Source organism: Tursiops truncatus, chromosome 14 (assembly GCF_011762595.2).
Source record: "Tursiops truncatus isolate mTurTru1 chromosome 14, mTurTru1.mat.Y, whole genome shotgun sequence".
Taxonomy (NCBI): domain Eukaryota; kingdom Metazoa; phylum Chordata; class Mammalia; order Artiodactyla; family Delphinidae; genus Tursiops; species Tursiops truncatus.
Window position 1 is genome coordinate 67883315 of NC_047047.1, and position 22544 is coordinate 67905858.

The 22544-nt window shown below is 48.0% G+C and overlaps 2 protein-coding genes across 5 annotated transcripts; one reads left to right on the forward strand and one right to left on the reverse strand.

Annotated features, from left to right (window-relative positions):
• Positions 1 to 5: 5 nt before the first annotated feature.
• Positions 6 to 10218, reverse strand: ABHD1 (abhydrolase domain containing 1). The gene is given in 12 exon segments (XM_033838884.2): positions 6 to 217; positions 341 to 506; positions 606 to 654; positions 1164 to 1327; positions 1457 to 1582; positions 1736 to 1781; positions 1991 to 2021; positions 2024 to 2114; positions 2117 to 2171; positions 2520 to 2680; positions 6629 to 6949; positions 10201 to 10218. Coding segments are annotated over 12 exon segments (1440 nt in total).
• Positions 6795 to 22535, forward strand: CGREF1 (cell growth regulator with EF-hand domain 1). 4 transcript variants are annotated; one of them, XM_073791518.1, is made up of 7 exons: positions 6795 to 7527; positions 9096 to 9225; positions 19711 to 19804; positions 20882 to 20947; positions 21037 to 21107; positions 21247 to 21371; positions 21569 to 22535. In XM_073791518.1, exons 3-7 carry the CDS (start codon positions 19722 to 19724, stop codon positions 22013 to 22015), a joined length of 792 nt encoding a protein of 263 aa, XP_073647619.1. In that variant the 5' UTR covers positions 6795 to 7527; positions 9096 to 9225; positions 19711 to 19721; the 3' UTR covers positions 22016 to 22535. The 4 variants fall into 4 exon arrangements, with proteins under 4 accessions (XP_073647619.1, XP_073647620.1, XP_004313527.1 ...); XM_073791519.1 differs by lacking the exon at positions 6795 to 7527 and having other exon boundaries at positions 9064 to 9225; XM_004313479.4 differs by lacking the exons at positions 6795 to 7527; positions 9096 to 9225 and adding an exon at positions 10572 to 10709.
• Positions 22536 to 22544: the final 9 nt, after the last annotated feature.

Sequence of the window (22544 nt, forward strand, 5' to 3'; positions counted from 1 at the left end):
TCTTGTCAGCTTTTGCCTCCCTCAGGAGGAGTGGGTGCCCTGAGGCTGAGCAGCTCTGCTGGGTGCTGGAAGATGGCTTTGGCATACGGATGCATGAGGCGGCTCACGTAGCAGTGCTGCCAGGGAAGCAGTCCTTCCGGGAAGCCGATGTGGCCACCCCGAGCTGTGACGAGCAGTGCAACGTGGGGAGAATGTTGGGCAGCCTGTAGGGGAAGGGCTAGGAGGCGTTGGAGAGGAGGTCAGGAGCCCTGGCCTCTGCTGAGAGCCCAGGCTCTTTCCGCTTGCACTTGCATGGCCCATTTCCCCCGGGGCCTGAAGCGTCCAGATCCCAGGTGCTCGCTGTGGACCGGGGAGAAGGGGTCATCAGCTGCATTGAGGCAGAGCACAGGGAGCTGGATGGCATCTGCCTTGGTTCTTGGGCTTGCTGCTCGGTAATAGGCAGCACAGTCTTGATGTCCGAAGACCACAGTTGCGTAGCGCTCATCAAAGTGGTGGATTGTGTGGGCCTGCAGGTGGTGGCGGGTGGGATAGGCTAGGATGAGGAAAGGGAATAAGGTGTTGGAAGAACAGTTTTGGGCCGAGAGGGGAGAGTTGAAACACTCTACCTGTAGCACAAAGTCTACATTCACCATCTTTTCCATCACCTTTCTGTTTCTGCAAAAGAACACATAGGATGGGACTTCCCTGGTGGCACAGTGGGTAAGAATCCACCTGCCAATGCAGGGGACACGGGTTCGACCCCCTGGTCCAGGAAGATCCCACAGGCCGTGGAGCAACTAAGCCCACGTGCCACAACTACTGAGCCTGTGCTCTAGAGCCTGTGAGCCACAACTACTGAAGCCCACACGCTCTAGAGCCTGTGCTCCGCAATGAGAGAAGCCACTTCAACGAAGCCCGTGCACCACAACAAAGAATAGTACCCGCTCGCCGCAACTAGAGAAAGCCTGCGCGCAGCAATGAAGACCCAATGCAGCAAAAAGAAAAATTAAAAAAAAAGAACACATAGGGCTTTGGCTCTACTCCTGGACCTGACCCAGAGCCAGCCTCTGTCCTATCTCACGAGTGAGAAAATCAGATAGGGAACTGACCCGAGCACTGGGAGAACCTGGCATGTCTGCCATCCTACCCTGTCTGCTTCCCTTTTCCACTTGTCAAGACCCTACCGGTTCCCAGCTCGGCAGAGCCCAGCAGTGAGGTGCTGACTGAAGAGCAGTGAGTTCAGTGGGGTCTCCAGGGAGCAGGTGGTCTCAGAGGTATCCCAGCATGCAGGTAGAGTCAGTGCTGCCACCAACCCCGCAGCCCGTCCCATTCGAGCCAGGTGGTTCAGCTAATATCCTGCAGGATTGGCGCAGGGGCCATGAAAGAAGGGTTTGTATTGGTGAGTTGGAACAGGAGAACGGGAGAGAACATGGAGGAGGAAAGAGAAAAAGGAAGACTGGGCCTTTGGGTTAAGTGCAGGCAGCCTTGACCCTCTGAGAGAGATGCCCACAGCCAGCAGTGGAGCTTGGAAGTAGCGGCTCTTTATGTGGTTCACGACTGTCTCCAGATCTTCAGTGTTGCTGGCACAGAGGGCCCTGTAGGTCTGAGGCAAACCGGATCACTGGGTAGGGAAGGAGGCCCTGACCAGAAGGCAGAAAAGTGAAAGGACTCAAGAAATGGAAGACAGGTAGGTTGGGGCCCAGGGTCTCTGAAGGGAGCGGGGTGAAGGGCCACTACGAGGAAGGAGGGTACTCGCCAGCAGTTCTTCCCCACGGCAGCCCCGGTTATTAAATACGATAGCCCTGGGGCACACACAGGTACATGTTAGGCAGACCCTCCGTAAGGGCTCCTCCCCTTTTGGTAGGTTTCAGAAAGGCCTCCGTCAAAAGGTGCCCTTCATATGGTACCTCCTCCCCATAGCAGGGTCTGAATTGACCCTCCCCCCACCCCCAGCACACAATTCTAAGTTATCAGACACCACCCAATTCTGCTGGGCTGTGTCCATCCTTACCTATAGCCATCCTCCAAAGCTTGGTCAACTAGTGCAAGATATATGTCTCCTAACTACTGCCCGTGATACCAGGAAGCAGCAATAACAATGGCTGGGTGGTAGGGTCAGGATATTGACTGCTGTTAGGCTGCTGGCCCAGTCTAGGAGGAGCTGTCCGCTATCCGGGGTTTCGAGAACTTCCCTGTGGTTTTGGAGAAAAGGGCACAGAAAGTTACTATTAGGAACTCCATGTACTTCGAAAGATTTTACGCCCTCTCCCTCCCCAAACAACTCCCACAAGTTACCAGCATCATTTGAGGGCATGCATTATGCAAAACATTAAGACTGTAACGAGGTATAATGGGACATAAAAGATTTGAGTATTACCTCATGGTTGTGCAATTACATAGCCTTTCCATATAGCCACTCTGGTTACCCTTAGCACACTGAGGTAGATGGGTCAAAGGTTACCCCCATTTTAAAAGAGGTACACGAGTAGGATTCCCCTGTACTTGCAGCTTCGTGTTCACCCCCATCTGTCCCTTCTTACCTTGAGTAAGGGGCTACAGGCGGAGACTGCAGTAAGACTCTGAAGATGGTTTGTAGCCGCCCCTCAAAACACCAGAGCGTAGGGTAGAAAGTCTCCACAGTGACTGGACAGTGTCGCTCCAGGAAGGCCAGAAACTGGGACCCAGTCACCAGTTGTGGCCTCTAGTCACACAACACAATGTGCCTCACTGCCCTGATTTTTGCACCAAGCCAGTGAGGTACCTGATACTGGAGTGACCCCTTTCCAGAGGCCAGCCTGCAGGGCACTGCTTTGGGCGTGAGAAATCTAGCATACCTCAGTCTGGAATGGTCAAGTCACCTCTGTTAAGATAGTCCCACTAGGGCCCCAACTCCAGTCCTAGAGTGTCACCTCTCCAGAATTGCCCCTGAACCGACTTCCACACTCAACCTATCCATGCCCCAAACCCATTTTGGAGAGAGTAGGTAATATAAGTTGCCCAGCTGATCTGCAGGAAAGGTTGGGATCCTGGACAGAGGCTGAAGAAATGCAGCACCATTTAATCTGTGACTTTTGCCTTTTGAATTGTCTACACTTCTGCCAGTTGAATTATCCACACTCTCGTCTCAAAACTAGCTCCGGTCACGCTGGCTCCTTCTGATTTTAGCATTCCATTGTTGCATATTCCCATTCCCTGTTGCATGTGCTCGCTGCTGAAGGGCTTCTTTGTACCGCACCACCTCATTTTCTTACCTAACAGCCCCTGCTGTTAGACCATGCTCTAAAGGAGGAATAGTCCCAATGGGAACAGATTTTCTCTTTCTTCATGCCAGCCAGGAGGAAGGTAACAGGGATAGGATGGTGGGCCAGATGAGGTCATTGGGCACTTAGCCCTATCTTTCAACCTCTCTGCTTGGTTCTCTGGATACACATCAGGTGAATGAGAGGGCCCAGCCACAGAGAAGGCTTATGAAGGGGGAGTATGCTGTACAAAGACAGAAGGCCTCAGACTCAAGAAATAGAAATTGCATTTCTGTTGCAGGCCTAAAGGGACCCAAGGACCAATTCCTATTTCTTCTTGCAGTCAAAAGGGGCTACGTAAATTATGAACTAGAGAGGCCAGGTTGGTACTGTGACTGTTGTGACTCGTACCCTGGGCCTTAAGCCCTGGAATAATAACACCTGTGATTCATTGTATGCTATTTGCTGGCACTAGGCTAAACCCAACCTTATTATAAGAAACTATGACAGGTTAAGTTGTTTGCCCAAAGTCACACAGCTAGCAAAAGGCAAAGTGGAATAATAATTATGATACTAGGCAAAATATTCTCTGACATAAATTGTACCAATATTTTCTTAGGTCAGCCTCCCAAGGCAATAGAAATAAAAATAAACAAATAGGACCTAATCAAGATTACATCTGCTTTTGCAGGTCAAGCTTTTTCTAATCAAGCTTTTGCACAGCAAAGGAAACCATAAAATGAAAAGTCAACCTACAGAATGGGAGAAAATATTTGCAAACAATGAGACCAACAAGGGCTTAATTTCTAAAATATACAAACAGTTCATACAGCTCAACAACAACAAAAATAAACAACCCAATCGAAAAATGGGCAGAAAAAAAAGAAAAAAGAAAAAAATGGGCAGAAGACCTAAATAGACATTTCTCCAAAGAAGAAATATAAATGGCTAATAGGCACATGAAAAGATGCTCAATGACTCTAATAGCAAAATGCAAATCAAAACTACAGTGAGGTAACAACCCACACCAGTCCGAATGGCCATCATTAAAAACGCTACAAATAACAAATGCTGGAGAGGATATGGAGAAAAGGGAACTCTCCTACACTGTTGGTGGGAATGTAAGTTGGTACAGCCATTATGGAGAACAGTATGGGGGTTCCTCAGAAAACTAAAAATAGAATTACCATATGATCCAGCAATCCATACAAAATATATCCATACAAAATTCTAATTCAAAAAGATACGTGTACCCCTACGTTCATAGCAGCACTATTCATAATAGCCAAGACATGGAAACAACCTAAATGTCCATTGACAGGGGAATGGATAAAGAAGATGTGGTACATATATACAATGGACTACTACTCAGCCGTTAAAAAACACACACACACACACACACACACATTTGCAGCAACATGGATGCAACTAGATATTACCATACTAAGTGAAGTCAGAAAAAGACAAATACCATATGATATCACTTATATGTGGAATCTAAAATATAACACAAACAAACCTATCTACGAAACAGAAACAGACTCGGATATAGAGGACAGACTTGTGGTTGCCAAGGGGGAGGGGGTTGGGGGAGGGATGGACTGGGAGGCTGGGGTTAACAGTTGTAAACTTTTATATACAGGATGGATAAACAACAAGGACCTACTGTATAGCACAGAGAACTATATTCAATATCCTATGATAAACCATAATGGAAAAGAATATTTAAAAAGATTGTATATAAATTGTGTAACTGAATCACTTTGCTGTACAGCAGAAATTAACACAACATTGTAAGTCAACTATACTTCTATTAAAAAGTGTAAAAAATAATTATGATATTACCACCAATACTAGTAAGATTTGTTGCGTGCTCCTTATGTGCCAGGTATTGTGCTAAGCATTTTACATGATTATATCTTATAACCTTCACAATAGCTCTTTGAGATAGGTACTGTGATCCCCCTGTGGGAACGTGTTTGAATATTGAGTAAGTTGTCAAAGGTCACAAAATGTGCCAAAGCTAGGTAGCAGTGGAGCTGGGATTGAAACTAAGAGTTTGTGCTCTTAGTCACTTTACTATAATACCTCCTAGTTGCCAAGATTTTGAGTTATCAGTTTATTAAATCCTTGGTCAAACAGCTCAGTTGTGTAGAACAAGGTGCCAATAAATCACAGGTTTGATGTATGTGGGTTAGTTTCATTTTAATTCTAGTGAAGTGTTTCTTGACTTATCCCTGAGAATTAATTATTTAAATGCCATTAGTCACTGTGGATGAATCAATTCCAATCCATTACCATGCTGGACAATCCAAACTGCATGTCCTCAGAGTGTCCAGAATGACACTTTCTCTGCATTTAAACCAGTATTTGGAAATCAAAGAAGGATTTGGAGTATAAAGTGGCAGAGGTCTCTGACTTCTCTGTGGCTGGTTGTAAGCAAAGGAAAATGTTTAGTTCAGGACAGCTCTGTTCTGAAATGACTGACTTTCCAAATCAGGCATATAAGGTAAGGTTTATAGGGTATTGTGAGGTTTGGGTTTTTAAAATTGTTTTACTAAGGCAAATGTATTCTGTAAACAATACATAGGATGTATAAAGCTCTGAAAATACAGAAAAGTTGAGGTAACATTAAATTTCCCTATAGATCATTTTAAAGGGCTTGAATCAATAGGTTTCTTGTTAGACTCAGCTACTTAGAACCGAGTTTAATGAAAATTAAAAGATTTAGATTTTTGTGGCTATGTAAATTACATAAATTTCAGTGAGAATAAAATTTCCAAGTTCATCAAAATCATCCTCTTCGGATTTTTCCATTGCACTCTACATGGAGAGCCTAGAACTTAAAACAGGGCTGAATCAGCAAGGACAGTTAGGGTTATCCATTAGTCCTGAGCTAGGCGGGGAACCTCTGCCAGTCCTTAAGACAAGCAAGGTCCTACTAAGCTGATGGGATGATGGTGGGAGTTAGCCACCACACCACCAACTGGTTCCTTCATTCAGAGCAGCTAATGAGAAGCTCATCTAGACTGCCTAAAAAGAAAAAGATAGTGTGCGTATCTCCCTGACAGCTCAGGATGCCTTCCACCCCGCTTTTCTGCAAGTGTCTGTCCACATCATCGGCAGCAGCACCCCTCCGATGACTGAAAGGCCCAGCTGGCATGGGGAGTACGCGGGATGCAGAGAATCCAGGCAGGCAAAGAACCGACTCTCCGTTAGGTGATAGTAGCAAAGCTGAGCCTGGCTGGAGCGCGGGGCCGGAGTGGTGGTGGGGCTGTGGCGTCAAATTTCACCTGGGCCAGGAGACCCCACCCAGCCAGCCTCCACAAAGGGCTCGAGCCCCGGCTGGAAGCTGCCCTCAGACTCGAGTTACCTACACCCGCCGGAGAGAGCTCTGGACCCGCACCCACCGGGGCCACCCATGCCCAGTAGTAGCCCAAGTAGAGGGCACCGCCTAGTCCCAAAAGCAGAGAGAATGATTCTGTCCAGGTGTCATCTTGGGGGCCCAGGGAGGAGCTCAGCCTCTCGCGTTGCTGAGTCTCCACTCCCAAGTTCTTGACCGGCTCTGACACCTGAGCTTCGATTAGTGGGCCCGCAGGTGCGCGCTGGGCCCCGCCCGTTACACGCCATTGGACAGCCTGTGCGGGTTCCGCCCGCACTGCCCGGCGATTCGGGGACCCAGGCCCCGCCCACCGCCCGTGCTCCCGGCGGCGGGCGTGGCGAGGGCGGTGCTAGGGCGGTGCTAGGACGTCGAGCGGGTGTGTGTACCGCGCCTGGGCAGTCTGCGCGGAGCTGACCTCAGTGTCTTGCGAACGGCCTCTACGGCTCCTGCCTCCGCTTCGCGATCACCGGCCCTGCGGCCTCTCGTAAGGACTAGCGGCCTTCCCCGCAGCCGCCATCTTGAGAGGCAGCTCCAGCTCCGTCTTCCTCAAACCCTGCCCCGGAGCGGCGAGTCTGACAGCCTGGCCAGAGCCCCCCAGCCTCTCAGTCAGTCACACACAGGGCACAGCCACTGACGTGCTCACACCACTCCACTCCCGTAGTGTTCAGTCATTGACAGTGGCCCTCACACACTGGACACGATCATTCACACCGACACGCCACAGTGTCACGTAGTCAAGTTTCAGCTACTTGAGTGAGTGCCATTCCGCACAGAGTCACACACACATGGGTTAAAGCCACTCGTCCAGTGTCACTCTACGCTGCCTCATACAATCCCTGTCACAAGTACAATAGATACTTACTCATCACCCACTGTGTACCAGGCACTTGGGATGCTGTTCCTGTCTTCACTGGGATATGGAAACAAGTAAGTAATCTACTAGAGCAATGACTCAACCTTGACTGAAGATTGGAATTATCTGTGAGTTTCTAAAACTAGCGGTGCCCAGGCCCTACCCGCTGTTATGGTTGGTCTAGAGAGGAGCCTAAGTATTAATAACAACTTAAAATCTCTCTGGAAGACTCAAATGTGTAATCAGGGTTGAACCCCTGCAACAGAGCATGGTGGTAGATAAGGGAAGTACTGACTGCAGTGGGAGCCCCGGGGAGGGTGCCCAGACTCCATGGATCAGAGAAAGCACACCCAGATATTAAATGACAATACATTTAAGGCGAAATCAAAAAATAAGTAGTAGTTTCCAAGACAAGGTGGAGGAGGGGAGAGAGTAATTGTTCCAGGAGAGGGGAGAGCACAAGCAAAAGCCTGGATGTGAGAGACTTCTTAAAGGAACCAAAAGAAATTTGGTGTTGCTGAAGCATGTGAGATGGTCAAGAATCAGGTTGTGGGCAGCTGCATAAAGGATGTTAGGCTTTATCCTAAGGGTGGAGGAAAGCCATCAGAGTTTTAAGAAGGGGTGGGCGACATGATCAGAGTTATATTTCAGAAGAATCATTCCGGCTACTTTGAGAATGAATTGAAGGGGGATGAAAAGCAGGCTAATTAGGAGGCGGTTAATGGAAATTTGGCGTGGACCAGGGCTGCCTGGACTGGGGGAAAGCTCAGGAGAGGAGTGAAGATCTTTAAGATAGGAGGCAGAACTGATAGGACTTGGTAGTAGGTTGGAGGTGGGGGAAGAAGGAGGAATCATGGACGACCCCGTTTTCTGACTGCATAGATTCAGGGATGCATGGTGGTAACATTGGGATAGAGAAGCGGCGGGGAGGGGAAGTTTTGAGGAGGAAGATGATGCATTCTGATTCAGACACGTCTGGGGTGCTGGTAGGTGTTCTAATTGTGTTTTCTTAGATTCTGAATTTGTCTCTTTGGCATCCATTAATCACAGGACCAAACTAACAGCCAAAGTTGTTCACATCTCCCCTGCAATCCAGGGGCCATACTCTGAACCACTTCCTTTATCCAACTCTCACACACCAAACCAATATTTTCCCTTTCCTAGATAAACCCAGGATCAGGGACCAGTCAACTAGAGACAGCCCCTATGCCCCAAAGCTCTCTGAAGTTATTAAAACTAGCCAACCCTAAACTGTTTAACCTGCCTCGTCTTGCTTTTCTAGTTTAATAAAAGCTGTGGCCTCTGCCTTCCCCTTGCTCCTTTCTGCCTTCTGACCTACCCTGGTGCTTCCCTCTGTGGTCCTGTGTGGTGAGCTGTGCCTCTTCTTCCTGAGGGAACTGTAACATTAAACTCTTCTTTCAGTGGCATTGACCTCTCTGTGTTGTCACTCAGTCACCTTTAAAAATTAAGATCCGGCACAAATCAGTAGGCTGTTCAGTTCCTGAAGTGGCCTGGGGCTCAGAGATTGGAATTTGAGATATGGTAGTTATCAGCATTTAGATGATATATTAGCTTGCAGGGTTGCCATAACAAAGTGCTGCAAACTGGTTGTCCTGAACAACAGAAATTTATTGTTTCACAGTTCTGGAAACTGGAAGTCCAAGATCAAGGTGTCAGCAGGATTGGTACCATCTGAGAGCAGTGAGGAAGAACTTGTTCCATACATCTCTTCTAGCTTCTGGTGGTTTGCTGAAAATCTTCAGCATTCCTTGGTATGTAGAAGCTTCACTCCAATCTCTGCCGCATCTTCACATGCTGTTCTCCGTGTGTGTGTGTGTGTGTGTGTGTGTGTGTGTGTGTGTGTGTGTGTCTCCAAATTCCCATTTTTATATGAACACCAGTCATATCGGATTAGGTTCTACGCCAGTATGACCTCATCTTCACTAATTATATCTGCAACTACCCTATTTCCAAATAAAGTCACATTCTGAGGTATTGGGGGGTTAGGACTTCAACATATGAATTTTTGAGGGACACAGTTCAACCCATAAGAGATAGTGATGGAAGCTACGTGAATGGAAGAACACATGAGCAGATGGGGCATGAGGAGAGAGCCCAGAGGAACTCCGACACAGGAAGAAACTAAGAAAAAATGACTAAAGAGAGAGGAATGGTATTGCCGAAACCAATGATACCATGACCCAGGGAGGTAGTGTCCAGCAGTATCCACCTGCCCACCACAGGAAGGAGGACAGGGTGACTTTGATGAGAGTCAGTTTGTTGTTGTGGATGGATGCTGATGGGAAGGAGCTGATGGGGAGGGAGAAGTTGAAGATTCCAGAGAGATAAGAAGTCGTGCACTCAAAGAACTAAGTCTTTGAGCCAGTGGGTGAGGAAGTAGTCTGAAGCCTGGGTGGAGGAACTGGCTGCTCTGAGAAAATTGGTGACACTGCGTTTTGACCACGAAGCTATAGCCACACACTGCAACGCTGTGCTGGCAAACGGCTGCCACTGTCACCCTTAAGCTGATACTTTCCCAGGCCCCCCCTCCCCCACCATGGCTCCGATGGAGCCACTTCTCAGTGCTGTGCAGTCACAGTCACACAGTGATACCCTCACCGGACACCGACAGTCACGGGTGTCACTTGAGCATCACAACTCAGGAGGAGTTCAGCCAGATACCCCAACAGACACACCACTCACATCCTGTACGGCCACACACCCGGACAGCCCCGCATTGGCCATACTCTCTCAAGTGCCGCCATGCTGGATACACCCCCTACCGTGCCACAGGTCTCATCCACGCAGCCACATACACCAGCCACAATCACAGGCTAACAGTAAGTCACATTCTATCTTGTCACACACATCTGGGGCCCAGCAGGGAGTGAGCGCCCAGTTAAACGTGCTTCTCGTTACGCACCAGCTTCATCATCTGTCTCTTTGCCTCTCTCTCTCTAGTTGTCTGTACGCACACACTCACGCACACGCTCTCCCTCGCCCGGTGCGGGCCGCAGAGGGCCGGGGTCTGCGGGCCAGGCGGGGCGGGGCGGAGACCCAGGCCACGGCGCTGGCGCTCCGGACTCTGCCCGGGCCAGGGCGGCGGCCGCAGCCGGGAGGGCTACGTGGAGCAGCCACGTGGAGCGGCCCGGGGGAGGGCCGGGCGGCGGGAGCCGAGGCGCGGCGGCCGCGGCGGCGCACAGCCTCGAGCGACGACCCAGCCGGACCCGGCCAGAGCCGCGCCGCGCCGCCGCAGGTGGGTGCGATCCCCGCCCGGGGCTGGCGGGCTGGGGGCCGGGGACCCCGCCGCGGGCAGCCGGGAATACTGGGCGCCGCGGGGCGGGACCGCGGGCAGAGGCGTCTCCTGGCCTCCAGGTCGGAGGCTGAAGGCGCAGTCCCTCCGCATCCCCTGCGGCTCGGACGCCGCCGGAGCGCTGGCTCTCGCCTCTGGGCGCCTCTCCGAGGTTACCCCTGAGAGCACGTAGAGGGAGGGCCTAGAAAGCAAGGCCTGAGCTCCCTCGCTGTGATGAGGGGGGTTCACGGTCCCCCAAGGGCTTTTCCCTCCGGTGTCTCATTCGTTGCTCTTGACAGTCCCGGGGGGAGGGGAGGCTGGCAGGAGTTTCATCCTCATTTGACAGCGGAGGAAAAGGGGGACCGGAGAGGGGCCGAGGTTATCACCCAGCTAGAAGTGGCAGGGGGAGCCCAGCTCTCAGGTGTGGGACCCATTTGGCTGTATAGCCAGTGCCTCTTCTCTTGCGCCGGCGGGTGGGAGGTGCTGGGAGTCACAGGCGGCCCTGGAGAGATAAGTTAAGGGAGAGAGAGGATTGAGCTCAGAATTACTTCTGACAGTTCGAATTAGGCAGAAATGGAATGCGTGCCCTGTGGGTGGTAGGCTCCTGTCCTGGAAAGTCCAGTGGAGGCTGATGGCCACTGACAGGCATGCTGTGCAAGCAGTTTTGCACTGGATGGGAAGTCAAGCAAGAGAAAAGGCCCCGCCACATCCTAGAGTCTCTGAAATACTCAGGGAGCATCTACTCACTGCCATGCACTCAACCTACATTATTCCATTGCATCCTCCCCAAGCCCCTACAAGATAGATACCACTATCCTCATTTTTTAAAGTGAAGATCCCAGAGCTCAGAGACACGGAGACACCTGCTGAGATCACACTGTTAGTACTGTGAGAGGCTGGATTTGATCAGAGGTCTAACTGCAAGGCCAGGCTTTCCTCCCAGGCACTGGTGCAAAGACTTGAAGAAATCAGAGGCTAGAGGATCATTGTGAGTGTGTGTGTGTGTGTGTGATGTGAATAACTTTATTGAATTATATCACAACTCTAGCGGTTGTGGTGGCTTTTCTGTGGTCATTAGGGTAAATTATGTTTATGCACGTTATAGAAAATGATGAGGAACGTTTTTATTTGACAGGCAGTTGTTCAATAGCTGCTCTATTTCTGTTGCTTATAAAAGCTTTTGTAAATACTGTAGTGAGAAATGTGAAAGTGTGAAGCAATCACATTACACCAACCTCATTACACATTACTTGAGGTGCCTTAGCCTGACTTCCTTTAAATAATAGAGGTGAGTTACCTGTACTAAAGGTGCCATGTTTGGAAGCATGACTGAGGAGAATATTACTGAGATGACACTAAAAGTTCACGTGCAATTATTTGTTTCTGAAGTGGACTGAAACCAGAGTGCTAGGGTTGTCAGGAGAGCGCAGGGTGTTCCAGGTAAAGGGTGGGACAGCTTGGGCAAAAGCACTGCAAAGTGAAAATGAAGAGTATTTCGCAGACTCCAGTAACCCCTCTGTCTGAAGCAGAGCATTAGTATAATGGAGCACTGGAAGATGAGTCTAAAATGGTAACTTGATATCTGATTGTAGAAGGCCTTAAATGTCCAGGTGAAGACTCTGGACTGTAATAGAAATAGGGAGCCATTGAAGGTTTTGGAGCAGTGGAGTTCCAGCAAAGGAAGAGTACTCTACGTATGGAGGGTTCTTTAAATCGAAAAGATAGCAGAGGCAGGGACAAGAATAATAGACTCCTTGTGCAATGAGTAGTTCATTATCCACTTAGTATTCACTGTAACTCTGTGACGTAAGTACTATTATTATCTCCATTATGCAGATAAGTTTAGTGAGGGTAATTAACCTACCCGAGGTCACGGGGACAGTCTGTGGTGGAGCTGGGATTTGAACCTAGGTCTGGCTGGTTCCATAGCTCTGTCCTCTGTCCACTGCACATGCTGAATAGTTGCACACATGGGACATAGGACCAAGAGGGGGAGAGTAAGAGTAATTCATGTGGGCAGGTTCAGGACCAGGTCTTACTTTTCAGGGCTCAGTGCAAAAATAAGATTAAGAATTTCAAGACAGAGACAGCAGAGCATTAGACTAAGCCCAGGGCCCTTTTGAGAGCAGGGCCCTGTGTGACTGCCAAGAAGGCAGTTCCAATCATTATGACAACCTGACAAATCACCTCAAGACTCAGTGGCTGAAAACAATAACATTGACTTTGCCTATGAGTGTACATTCCGGGTAGGGCAGAGAAGGCAAGCTCAGTTCTGCTCCATCAGTGTTGGCTGGGGCAGCTCGAAGGCTGGGGCTTGGAATGATCTACAGGTTTGCTCTCTCACCTGCCTGGCCCTTGGGTGGGGAAGCGAGCAGCTGGAGGCTAGAGCAACTGGGGCTCCTCAAGCATCCCTGTCCCTATGTGCTCTCTCCACATGGTCTTTTCAGCGTGGCAGACTTCTTCCTTGGCGGTTCAGAGCTCCAGAGAAGCATATCTGCATGTCAAGAGAGGGAGAGAGAGAACCAGAAACAGGCATAAACCGTGTTGCCTTTTATGACTCAGACTTGGAGGTCCCATGGTGTCATTTCTGCTATTTGTTTGAAGTGAGTCGCTGAGTCCAGATCATATACAAGGAAAGGCAAATTTAACTCCAGCTACTTCCCACAAGAAAGAATTGGTAGATGTTTTTCAAAGCAGCACAGTTGGCCTAATGAGTGACTGGATTAGTGGGATCCGATAGGTGTTTCCCCTCTATCCCTGAACTGCTACCACCAGAGTCATTCTTTGTTGTTTCCAAATGTCCTCTTTTAAAAGGCAACTCCTAGTGATGATAACACATTACGTCTGGATAATAGGTTTTGACAGCTCTGAGGGATTTAAATTACTCCTGTGCCTCCTGTTAGCCTAGGTCCTGGCAGTTAACAGATGGGAGGAGAAAGCAATTGGAGGGTATCCAGGTGGGAAGACCAGGATGGTGTGAAGCTACCACAGAGCAATCCAGAAAAGCTTCTGGAAGGAAGATGCCTTATCGTATAACCAGGCACTGCGCTTTACACGTCTTGTCTCATTCAATCCTCACCACACCCCAAGAGGTGCTCTCATCAACCTCATGTTAACAGACAGAGGTTCTGAAACACAGGAGGCACACAGCTAGTGAGCTGCAGAGCCTGGATTTGAATTTAGGCAGCCAGAGATTAGGGCCCATACCCTTAAACTTTGGGCTATGCCACCTACTCCTTAGCAATTCTGTGTTTCTCTGTTTTTCTCTTCATCATTGCTCTAACATTTGTATCATTTCCTACTTACATAAATATGTAAACTTTAAGGAGGAAAAATAATAGGTAATTTTACCTAATATTATCATCTTACTTATAAAATAGTGCCTCACATATAGTAGGTGCCCAATAAATATTGAAGAAATGAGTACCATTAGCCCTACTCTATAAACTTATATTTACACTTGCCTTCCCTACAAAGGCTCGCCTTCCTGGTCCTTGTCACTCAAGGTCTTGACTTCGACTGGTACTTCCCATGTTGTCCTCTGCGGCATCCAGTCCTGGGTCTATATCTTCTGGCCTTCTCCTTTTGGCCTCTTCTGGCCAGCTGGCCCTCTCAGTCATTTCGTGCCCCTCCTTCCACCTTAGAGCCTGGAGCCCTCAGACCCCTCTCTTTAAACCAGCAGCATGCTGGATACCAAGAACTGGGTGAGGCAGCCCTCCTGTCCACTTGCCTAGACCCTCTCTAAGCCATTGCTTCCTAACCGCCAAGAACACTGTGGGCAGGGCCTTCTCTCTAATCCTCACGGGTTAGGCACATAACTCTGCCATTCTTGGATTTCCACTCAGTCTCCATGGGGTCTCTACGGAGATTTCTGTCTCCAAGCCTCTGCTGGGGGTAGGGGTGGTGAACTCCACCCTGCTGAAAATCCAAATAGCCTTGAACCCTGTTCCCTCCAGTCCTCCATCACTTGTCTTCTTGAACTTGATTCATAGTGTCTTTCATAATACAGAAGTTTAAACTTTTGATATGCTCAAATCTGTCAATTTTTTCCTTTAAAACATGAATTTGAAATATTTATCATTTAAAAAAATATTAATTTATTTATTTTGGCTGCGCTGGGTCTTAACTGCGGCATGCGGGATCTTTGTTGTGGCATGCAGGATCTTTAGTTGCAACATTCAGGAATCTTTTAGTTGCAGCATGCGGTCTCCTTAGTTGCGGCATGCAGACTCCTAGTTAAGGCATGCATGCAGAATCTAGTTCCCCGACCAGGGATCGAACCTAGGCCCCCTGCATTGGGAGCTTAGAGTCTTACCCATTGGACCACCAGGGAAGTCCCATGAAATATTTATCATTTTTAATGGCTCTGTCACATAATAGGATTTGCTTAATCATTGCCTAAATGTTACAGGTGTTAACAGTTCTTTGACTAATATTAATAGCACAGCTATAAATATCCTTATAATTTCTTTTCTGTTTGTGTTTTTCCTTACGTAATCCCCAGGATGATATTGTTGGGTAGGGGTTTTACGGCAGTTAATACACATTTGCAGATTACTCTCCAGAAATAGTTCACGTCTATAGTTCCTCAAACAATATAGGTTAATACTCACTGATTCAATTTCTTCAGTGGTTATAGGACTATTAAAATTTACTATTTATTTTGATGTCAGTTTTACTGTTAAGTTTTTCTGGGAAAATGGCTATATCTGCCAAGTTTGCAAATTTCTTCTATTCCTGTAATTATGTCCCCTTTTAATTCCTAATATTGTTTATTTGTGCCTTTTCTCTTTGTTCTTAATGAAAATTGTCAGGGGTTTTGTAGTTCATTAGTTCTTTTAAAGAAACACTAGTTTGACTTTATTGCTGCTATTATATTTTAAATTTCTTCTATCTTTTATTATTCATTTCTTTTAGTTTCTTTAAGTTTATTCTCTTTTACTAGCTTCTTGAGTTGGAAGCTTAACTCATTAGCTTTTGGCCTTTCTTCTAATATAAGTTTTTAAGTCAACCCAATTCTCCTATACATACATATATATATATATATGTATGTATGTATATATATGTGTGTATATATATATTCCCCCCACCCCTGCACCACACACCTTGTGGGATCTTTTTTTTTAAAAAAAAAGTTTTATCTTTTCTCTCTTTTTTTAAAAAAATTTATTTATTTATTTTTTATTTTTGACTGCATTGGGTTTTCTTTGTTGCGTGTGGGCTTTCTCTAGTTGTGGCGAGTGAGGGCTACTCTTTGTTGTGGTGTGAGGGCTTCTCATTGCGGTGGCTTCTCCTGTTGCGGAGCATGGGCTCTAGGCGCGTGGGCTTCAGTAGTTGCAGCACACAGGCTCAGTAGTTGTGGCATGTGGGCTCACTAGTTGCAGTGTGTGGGCTCAGCAGTTGTGGCTCACAGGCTCTAGAGCTCAGGCTTAGTAGTTGTGATGCACAGGCTTAGTTGCTCCACAGCATGTGGGATCTTCCCGGACCAGGGCTCTCACCCGTGTGCCCTGCATTGGCAGGCGGATTCTTAACCACTGCGCCACCAGGGAAGTCCCGGCTTGTGGGATCTTAGTTCCCTGACCAGGGATTGAACCTGGGCCCTGGGCAGTGAAAGCGCCGAGTTCTAACGACTTGACCACCAGGGAATTCCCCAACCCACTTCCCCTTTAATACTGTTTTAGCTACATACCTTGTTTTATGTATGTTTTCCCAGTATTATACAATCCTCAGTATTCAACAGTTTCCATTATGATATCCTTCTTTGACCCATATGTAAGTGTACCTTTTAAATTTTTCATATAAATGAGATTTTTACATCATTTTTGTTATTGATTCCTAATACAATTGCATTTAGTCATGTAACAGTATGAGACTGATTCTTTAATATTTGCTGAGCCATATTCTTTGGCCTATTGCTTGTCAGTTTTTATAAATATTCCACATGTGTTGAGAAGAAAATGTATTTGCTAAGTGACTGGAGTTGGGTTCTCTATTTGTTCATTAGCTCAGGCTTAGAAAATATTTTATTCAATCGTCTACATTCTTACTAATTTTTAGTCTGCTTAATCTTTCAAATACTGTATGAGGTATGTTAAATTCTCCCACCATAATGGCAGATTCGATTTTCCTGATTGTGTTTATGCCAGTTTTTTTTAAAGAATTTATTTGTTTTAGAATAGTTTTAGGTTCACAGCAAAATTGAGAGGTTTCCCATATACGTCCCGCCCCACACATGCACAGCCTCATCCATTATCAACGTGCCCCACCAGAGGGGTACAGGATGAACTGATGAACCTATACTGACACATCGTAATCATCCAAAGTCCATAGTTTACCTTAGGGTTCACTCTTGGTGTCGTTTGGGTTTGAACAAATCTATAATGACACGTCTCTATCATTATAATATCATATAGAGTATTTTCACTGCCCTGAAAATCCTCTGTGCTTCACCTATTCATCCCTTTCATGCCCAGTCCCTGGCAACCACTGATCTTTTTACTGTCTCCGTAGTTTTGCTTTTTCCAGAATGTCATACAATTGGAATCATACAGTGTGTAGCCTTTCCAGATCGGCTTCTTTCCCTTAGTAATATGCATTTAAGATTCTTCCGTGTCTTTTCATGGCTGAATAGTTCATTCCTTTTTAGCACTGAATAATATTCTTTGTCTGGATGTACCACAATTTCTTTATCCATACACCTATCGAAGGGTATCTTGGTTGCTTCCAAATTTTGGCAATTGTGAATAAAGCTGCTATAAACATCTGCGTGCAGGTTTTTGTGTGGACATGAGTTTTCTGCTCCTTTGGGTAAATACCAAGGAGTTTAATTGGTGGATTGTATGGTAAGAACATGTTTAGTCTGGAATGAAATCACCTAAGTGTCTTCTAAAGCGACTGTACCATTTTGCACTCCCACCATCAATGAATGAGAGTTCCTGCTGCTCAACATCCTTGTCAGCACTTGGTATTGTCAATGTTCTGGATTTTTGGTCATTCTAACAGGTGATAGTGTTATGCCAGTTTTCGTTTTAGGTGTTTTGAGGCTATGCTATTAGGTACATACAGGTTCAGAATCATTATATCTTCCTAGGGGATTAAACTTTTGTGCATTTTGTCATGATACTTTTTTATCTATAATAATGCTTTTCACCTTAAATTCTATTTATTCTAATGTCAATAAAACTCTGCCAGCTTTCTTTCCTCTAGTATTGCTTTATATATCCTTCTTCCACCGTTTTGTTTTCTGTGACTTTACTTTTTAGGTTAATCTCTTGAAAATTGCATGTAACTTGTATGTTGTTTTATGTACCTTTTGATAATCTCTATTTCTTAACTGATGAGTTTATACAATTTATGTTTATTACAATTTATGAGTTTATACAATTTATGTTTATCAATTTATGATATACTTGGATCTTTTTTTTTTTTTCTGTGGTACGTGGGCCTCTCACTGTTGTGGCCTCTCCCGTTGCGGAGCACAGCTCTGGACGCGCAGGCTCAGCGGCCATGGCTCACAGGTCTAGCTGCTCCGTGGCATGTGACATCTTCCCGGACAGGGCCACAAACCCGTGTCTCCTGCATTGGCAGGCGGACTCTCAACCACTGCGCCACCAGGGAAGCCCTACTTGGATCTATTTTTACCATCTTATTTTATGCTTTCTATTTGTCTTCCTTTTAAATTATTTTTTAGGTTCTTTTTTTTCCCCTATTATCTCCTCCATGATGCTTTTTTTTTTTTTTTTTTGGTTGCGGCAGGTCTTAGACTCACTATATCTGTTGGGGCCCACGTATGTCTAGAAAAACAGAGACAGTTTCTATGACTCCCGGGAGCTTCACCTTCTTGCGGACTTCCACGTTGTGCTGCTTCTTCCTCAAGGCAGCTCTATTTGCACAGCTACACATGTATCTACCTGTTGGCCAGTTGCCCACTGCCTCTAGGAAGAGCTCTTAGGAAGCTGATGTTCCCCCTGCAGTGGTCCTGAACCTTATCAGGGTCATGGAACTCTTTGAGAATCTGCTGAAAGCTACACACCTTTCTCCAGGAAAATTCAATGCCAGCCAAAGTGTAGGGTACCATTTCAGAGGGTTCCTGATCCTCTGCTCTAGACCATCAAGCACCTCATGATTTGTCTTCCTAAAGATGAGTTTGAGGTCTCAGCCTCAGCTCTGGAGGTCTTCCGCTTCCTCAGAAACTCACGATCATGCACACACTCCTGGGACTGACTGGAACGCTTCATGCTCTGCACATTGATAGACACTCTGTTGGACTATTTTCAGTTAATCAAGTGATGTGCTGCCAATGGGCCTGCACAATGTAGGTCTAAAGGAAGGTTTTTGTTTTTTTCCTTTCTATTGGGATCTGGTTTTCCTGTGTTTAATAAATAGCAATTCTTGGGACCACTGTTGGATTGACCCTGATTTGTTGTGTTTTCAAGCCCTACCTGAGTGTAGACCTATTTCAAGGAGTCTAGTCTCTTTTGATTTGTTCTTCAGTGAGTTTTTATACAAATACAAATACAGATACAAACCAACAATCTGTTTCCCTCCCTGTTTAAGGCTTGGTCTTTTTGTGACTCTGTGCACTTCTAATTTGGCCTTTTTCTCATCCTCTCTGAACTAGTTTCCACTCGTAAAATGAGTGGACTGAACTACATCATATGTGCTTAAACTGCACTTCTCCAAGCACCTGGGGGACTGGCAGGGCAAGAGTGGGATAGTCCTGCCCGCAGCACAGCTTCCCCCAGCACAAGTCTGCGTTATGCGCTTTACATGCTGGATCCGGAATAAGGTTTATTTTGAGCAAAGTTCCTGATGTCCGTGTGTGGCTCCTCCCTGCACAGGAGTCCTGTCACCTGGGTGGCAGGTAGAGGCAGGGAGAGAGGCGTTCCTGTCTAACCCACCAATTCCCCCCTCTGTGGCAGACACTGCTTCCCTCTGATTCCCTAACCCCGTTTCCTACTTCCAGCTACAGGAAGGATGTTACCTGTGACGATGAGAACGTCAGTGCTGCTGCTGCTACTGCCCCTGAGTCAGGCTGTTCCCAAACACGGCACCACAAGGTAACGGGATTCAGAGGGCAGGGCTGTGGGCTGGGAGCAGGGGGGTCTCTGGAGAATCAGAGGTATGCTGTGGGCCCCTCTGGGAGGCGGAAGACTGGGTGTACGCTCCCTGACTTCTGTATCATCCCCACCACCTCAGCTTCTGCCTCGTGCCTGTTAGAGTGCCCTCTGCAAAGTGGGCATCGACACGTTTGCTGGACTCACTTGGAAACCGGGAGCTCATTTCCAATGAGATGTGAGGCTATAAGCTTGGGAAGGGGCTACAGTCCTCTTATCAAGACCTTATGGTGGAAGCGCCAAAGAAATAGAGATCATTAGCATATCACTTCTATTTTATTTGAATATCTTTCTTGAGGTTTTGTGTCTTAATATTATGCAGTGGGTATGCTGGGTGGGGTCGGGGGACGGATACAGCCACAGCAGCAAGGGCTGGCAGCAGCGACAAAAGTTGCTGTAGCAGCTCCTGCCAGCTCTCTGGCATCACACATCTGGACTGACTGGGGCCAACAGGGATCCCTGCCCAGAACTGCGAGCAAATGTTGAGCTTTAAAGACTGACAAAAAGCCCCTGAGCAGATCGAAACTACAAAACCAACATATATGCCCTCAACTTGGGGTAAAAAAGAGTCCACTTTGTGTCATGGAGCAAATCGGGTCTGTATAAAACTGGGCAGTGCCACCAGGCTCAGCCAGAGACCTGTCCCCCGCCTCCCAGCGTCACAGAGGAAGCGTTGCCGTGATGCATGTTGTCCTGCCGCCCACTGTGGTGGTTTCTTGGGTCTCCAACTTGTGTCTGCTAGGTGCGGCTTCCTCTGACCTCCACCAAACCAGATGTTTTATTGGGATTTTCACTTACCATCTAAGCTAGGAATCTGCAAAGGCAGAGTCTGGGGAGTAAGGTTCTGCTTCTGAGGAGGCCAGAATGGCCTCCTCCCCACAAGGTTTTTGGGGACCTGGAGAAGCAGCTCCCTTTGGGTCTGGGGGGAGAACTCTACCAGGAGCTTGGGGATGGAAGGCTGTGAGGCTGGGCCCTCAGAGGAGGCCCTTTGCGAGGCCGGTGCTTCCCTCCCTCCTCCAGGCTGGACCCTGAAGTGCAGCATCCACCTCTACCCAACCCCTTCCAGCCAGGCCAGGAGCAACTTCAGTGAGTAGGCTGGGGTGGGGCGCACCCGAGGGCCAGGCCTGGGGCTGCAGACTGGCCTCTCGTGGACTGATTTTCCGCTTTTCTGCAAGACTTCTGCAGAGCTACCTAAAGGGACTAGAGAGGATGGAAGAGGAGCCGGAGCACATGAGCCGGGAGCAGGGTGAGGGGCTGGGCCGATGGGGCCCGTGGACGGGAGGCCCAGGGCAGCCAGAGCTGGGACTGACCTCAGGCCATCCCGCGACTCCTGCCTGATCCACCTGTCCCCTGATGCGTCTTCTGATCCAGCCTCTCTTCCTTAGTTCTCCTCTACCTCTTTGCTCTCCATGACTACGACCAGAGTGGACAGCTGGATGGCCTGGAGCTGTTGTCCATGTTGACAGCAACTCTGGCCCCTGGAGCTTCCGACTCTCTCACCACCAACCCGGTAAGCCCTGCTGGATGGGGGCCCTTCTCCCAGAAGAAGACCCAGCTCCCTGGGGCTTTGGTTTTTTTTCATCATGACTCTTTTGGTGAATCCCCTGTGAAAGGAGGGCTCAAAGCCTGCGTGGCAGGGATGCAGGGGGGTGTTGGGAGGGTCAGGATTCCTGGGAGCATCTCCAGTCACTATAGACCCTTCCACAGGTGATCCTGGTAGTGGATGAGGTGCTGGAGACCCAGGACCTGAATGGGGATGGGCTCATGACCCCTGCAGAGCTCGTCAACTTCCCCGGAGAGGCCCCGAGGCACACAGATCTCAAAGAGCCCCAAGAGCCACAGGATGTTGGGAGGCGGCCTCTGTTGGCTAAAAGCCCGTCAAGACAAGAAGCACATGAAGCCCCAGGTCCCAGAGAAGAAGCTGGGGGACAGGTGGAGGCCAGAAGGGAGTCCTTGGAACCTGTACAGGAGGCTGGGGGACAGGCAGAGGCTGCAAGAGAAGCCCCAGGCCCTGGAGGGGAGGTTGGGGGACAGGTAGAAGCCAGGGACACTGGAGAGAGAGCAGAAGAGCTTCCAAGGGAAACACTGGAGTCTAAGAAAACCCCAAATGAGCTTGAGGTTCATGCTGTTCAGCTGGAGAATGATGAGATATAAACCTTGAGGATACAGGTTTGCACACCTACAAGTCTCAGTGCCAGAACATATGCCCCAAAGGGTAGGGTGTGTGTGTCAGGACAACGACCACCTCTGTGCCCCCTTCCTGGCCCCAGTAGGTGGCAGGTCTTTCTGTGCAGTTCAGGGAGACCCTAAGTTGAAGGGCAGATTTAGGGCCCAGAAAACCAATAAAGAACCAAATGAACCCATCCCTCTGGGCCATCGATCCACTGGTCCAGCCTGCCCTGACCTCAGGCTGCAGAGGGTCGGGACTGGGCAGTCCTCTTGGGAGTGCAGGAATTCAGTTTACCCAGTGTTCCCAGATGGTGCTGAGACACAGCAGAGTACAGCACTAGGCCACAGCCAGCTGCAGACAACCCGGGGAAGGGAGCTCAGCCTTTCCCTGGGGCCTAACCACTAGAACGCCCTCCTGCAGTTCAGGGTAGATCTTCTCCATCATCCTGTATCTGCTCCCCACCCCTGAAAATATTAATAATTACCATTTATTGAGAACCTAGTACACACTGGG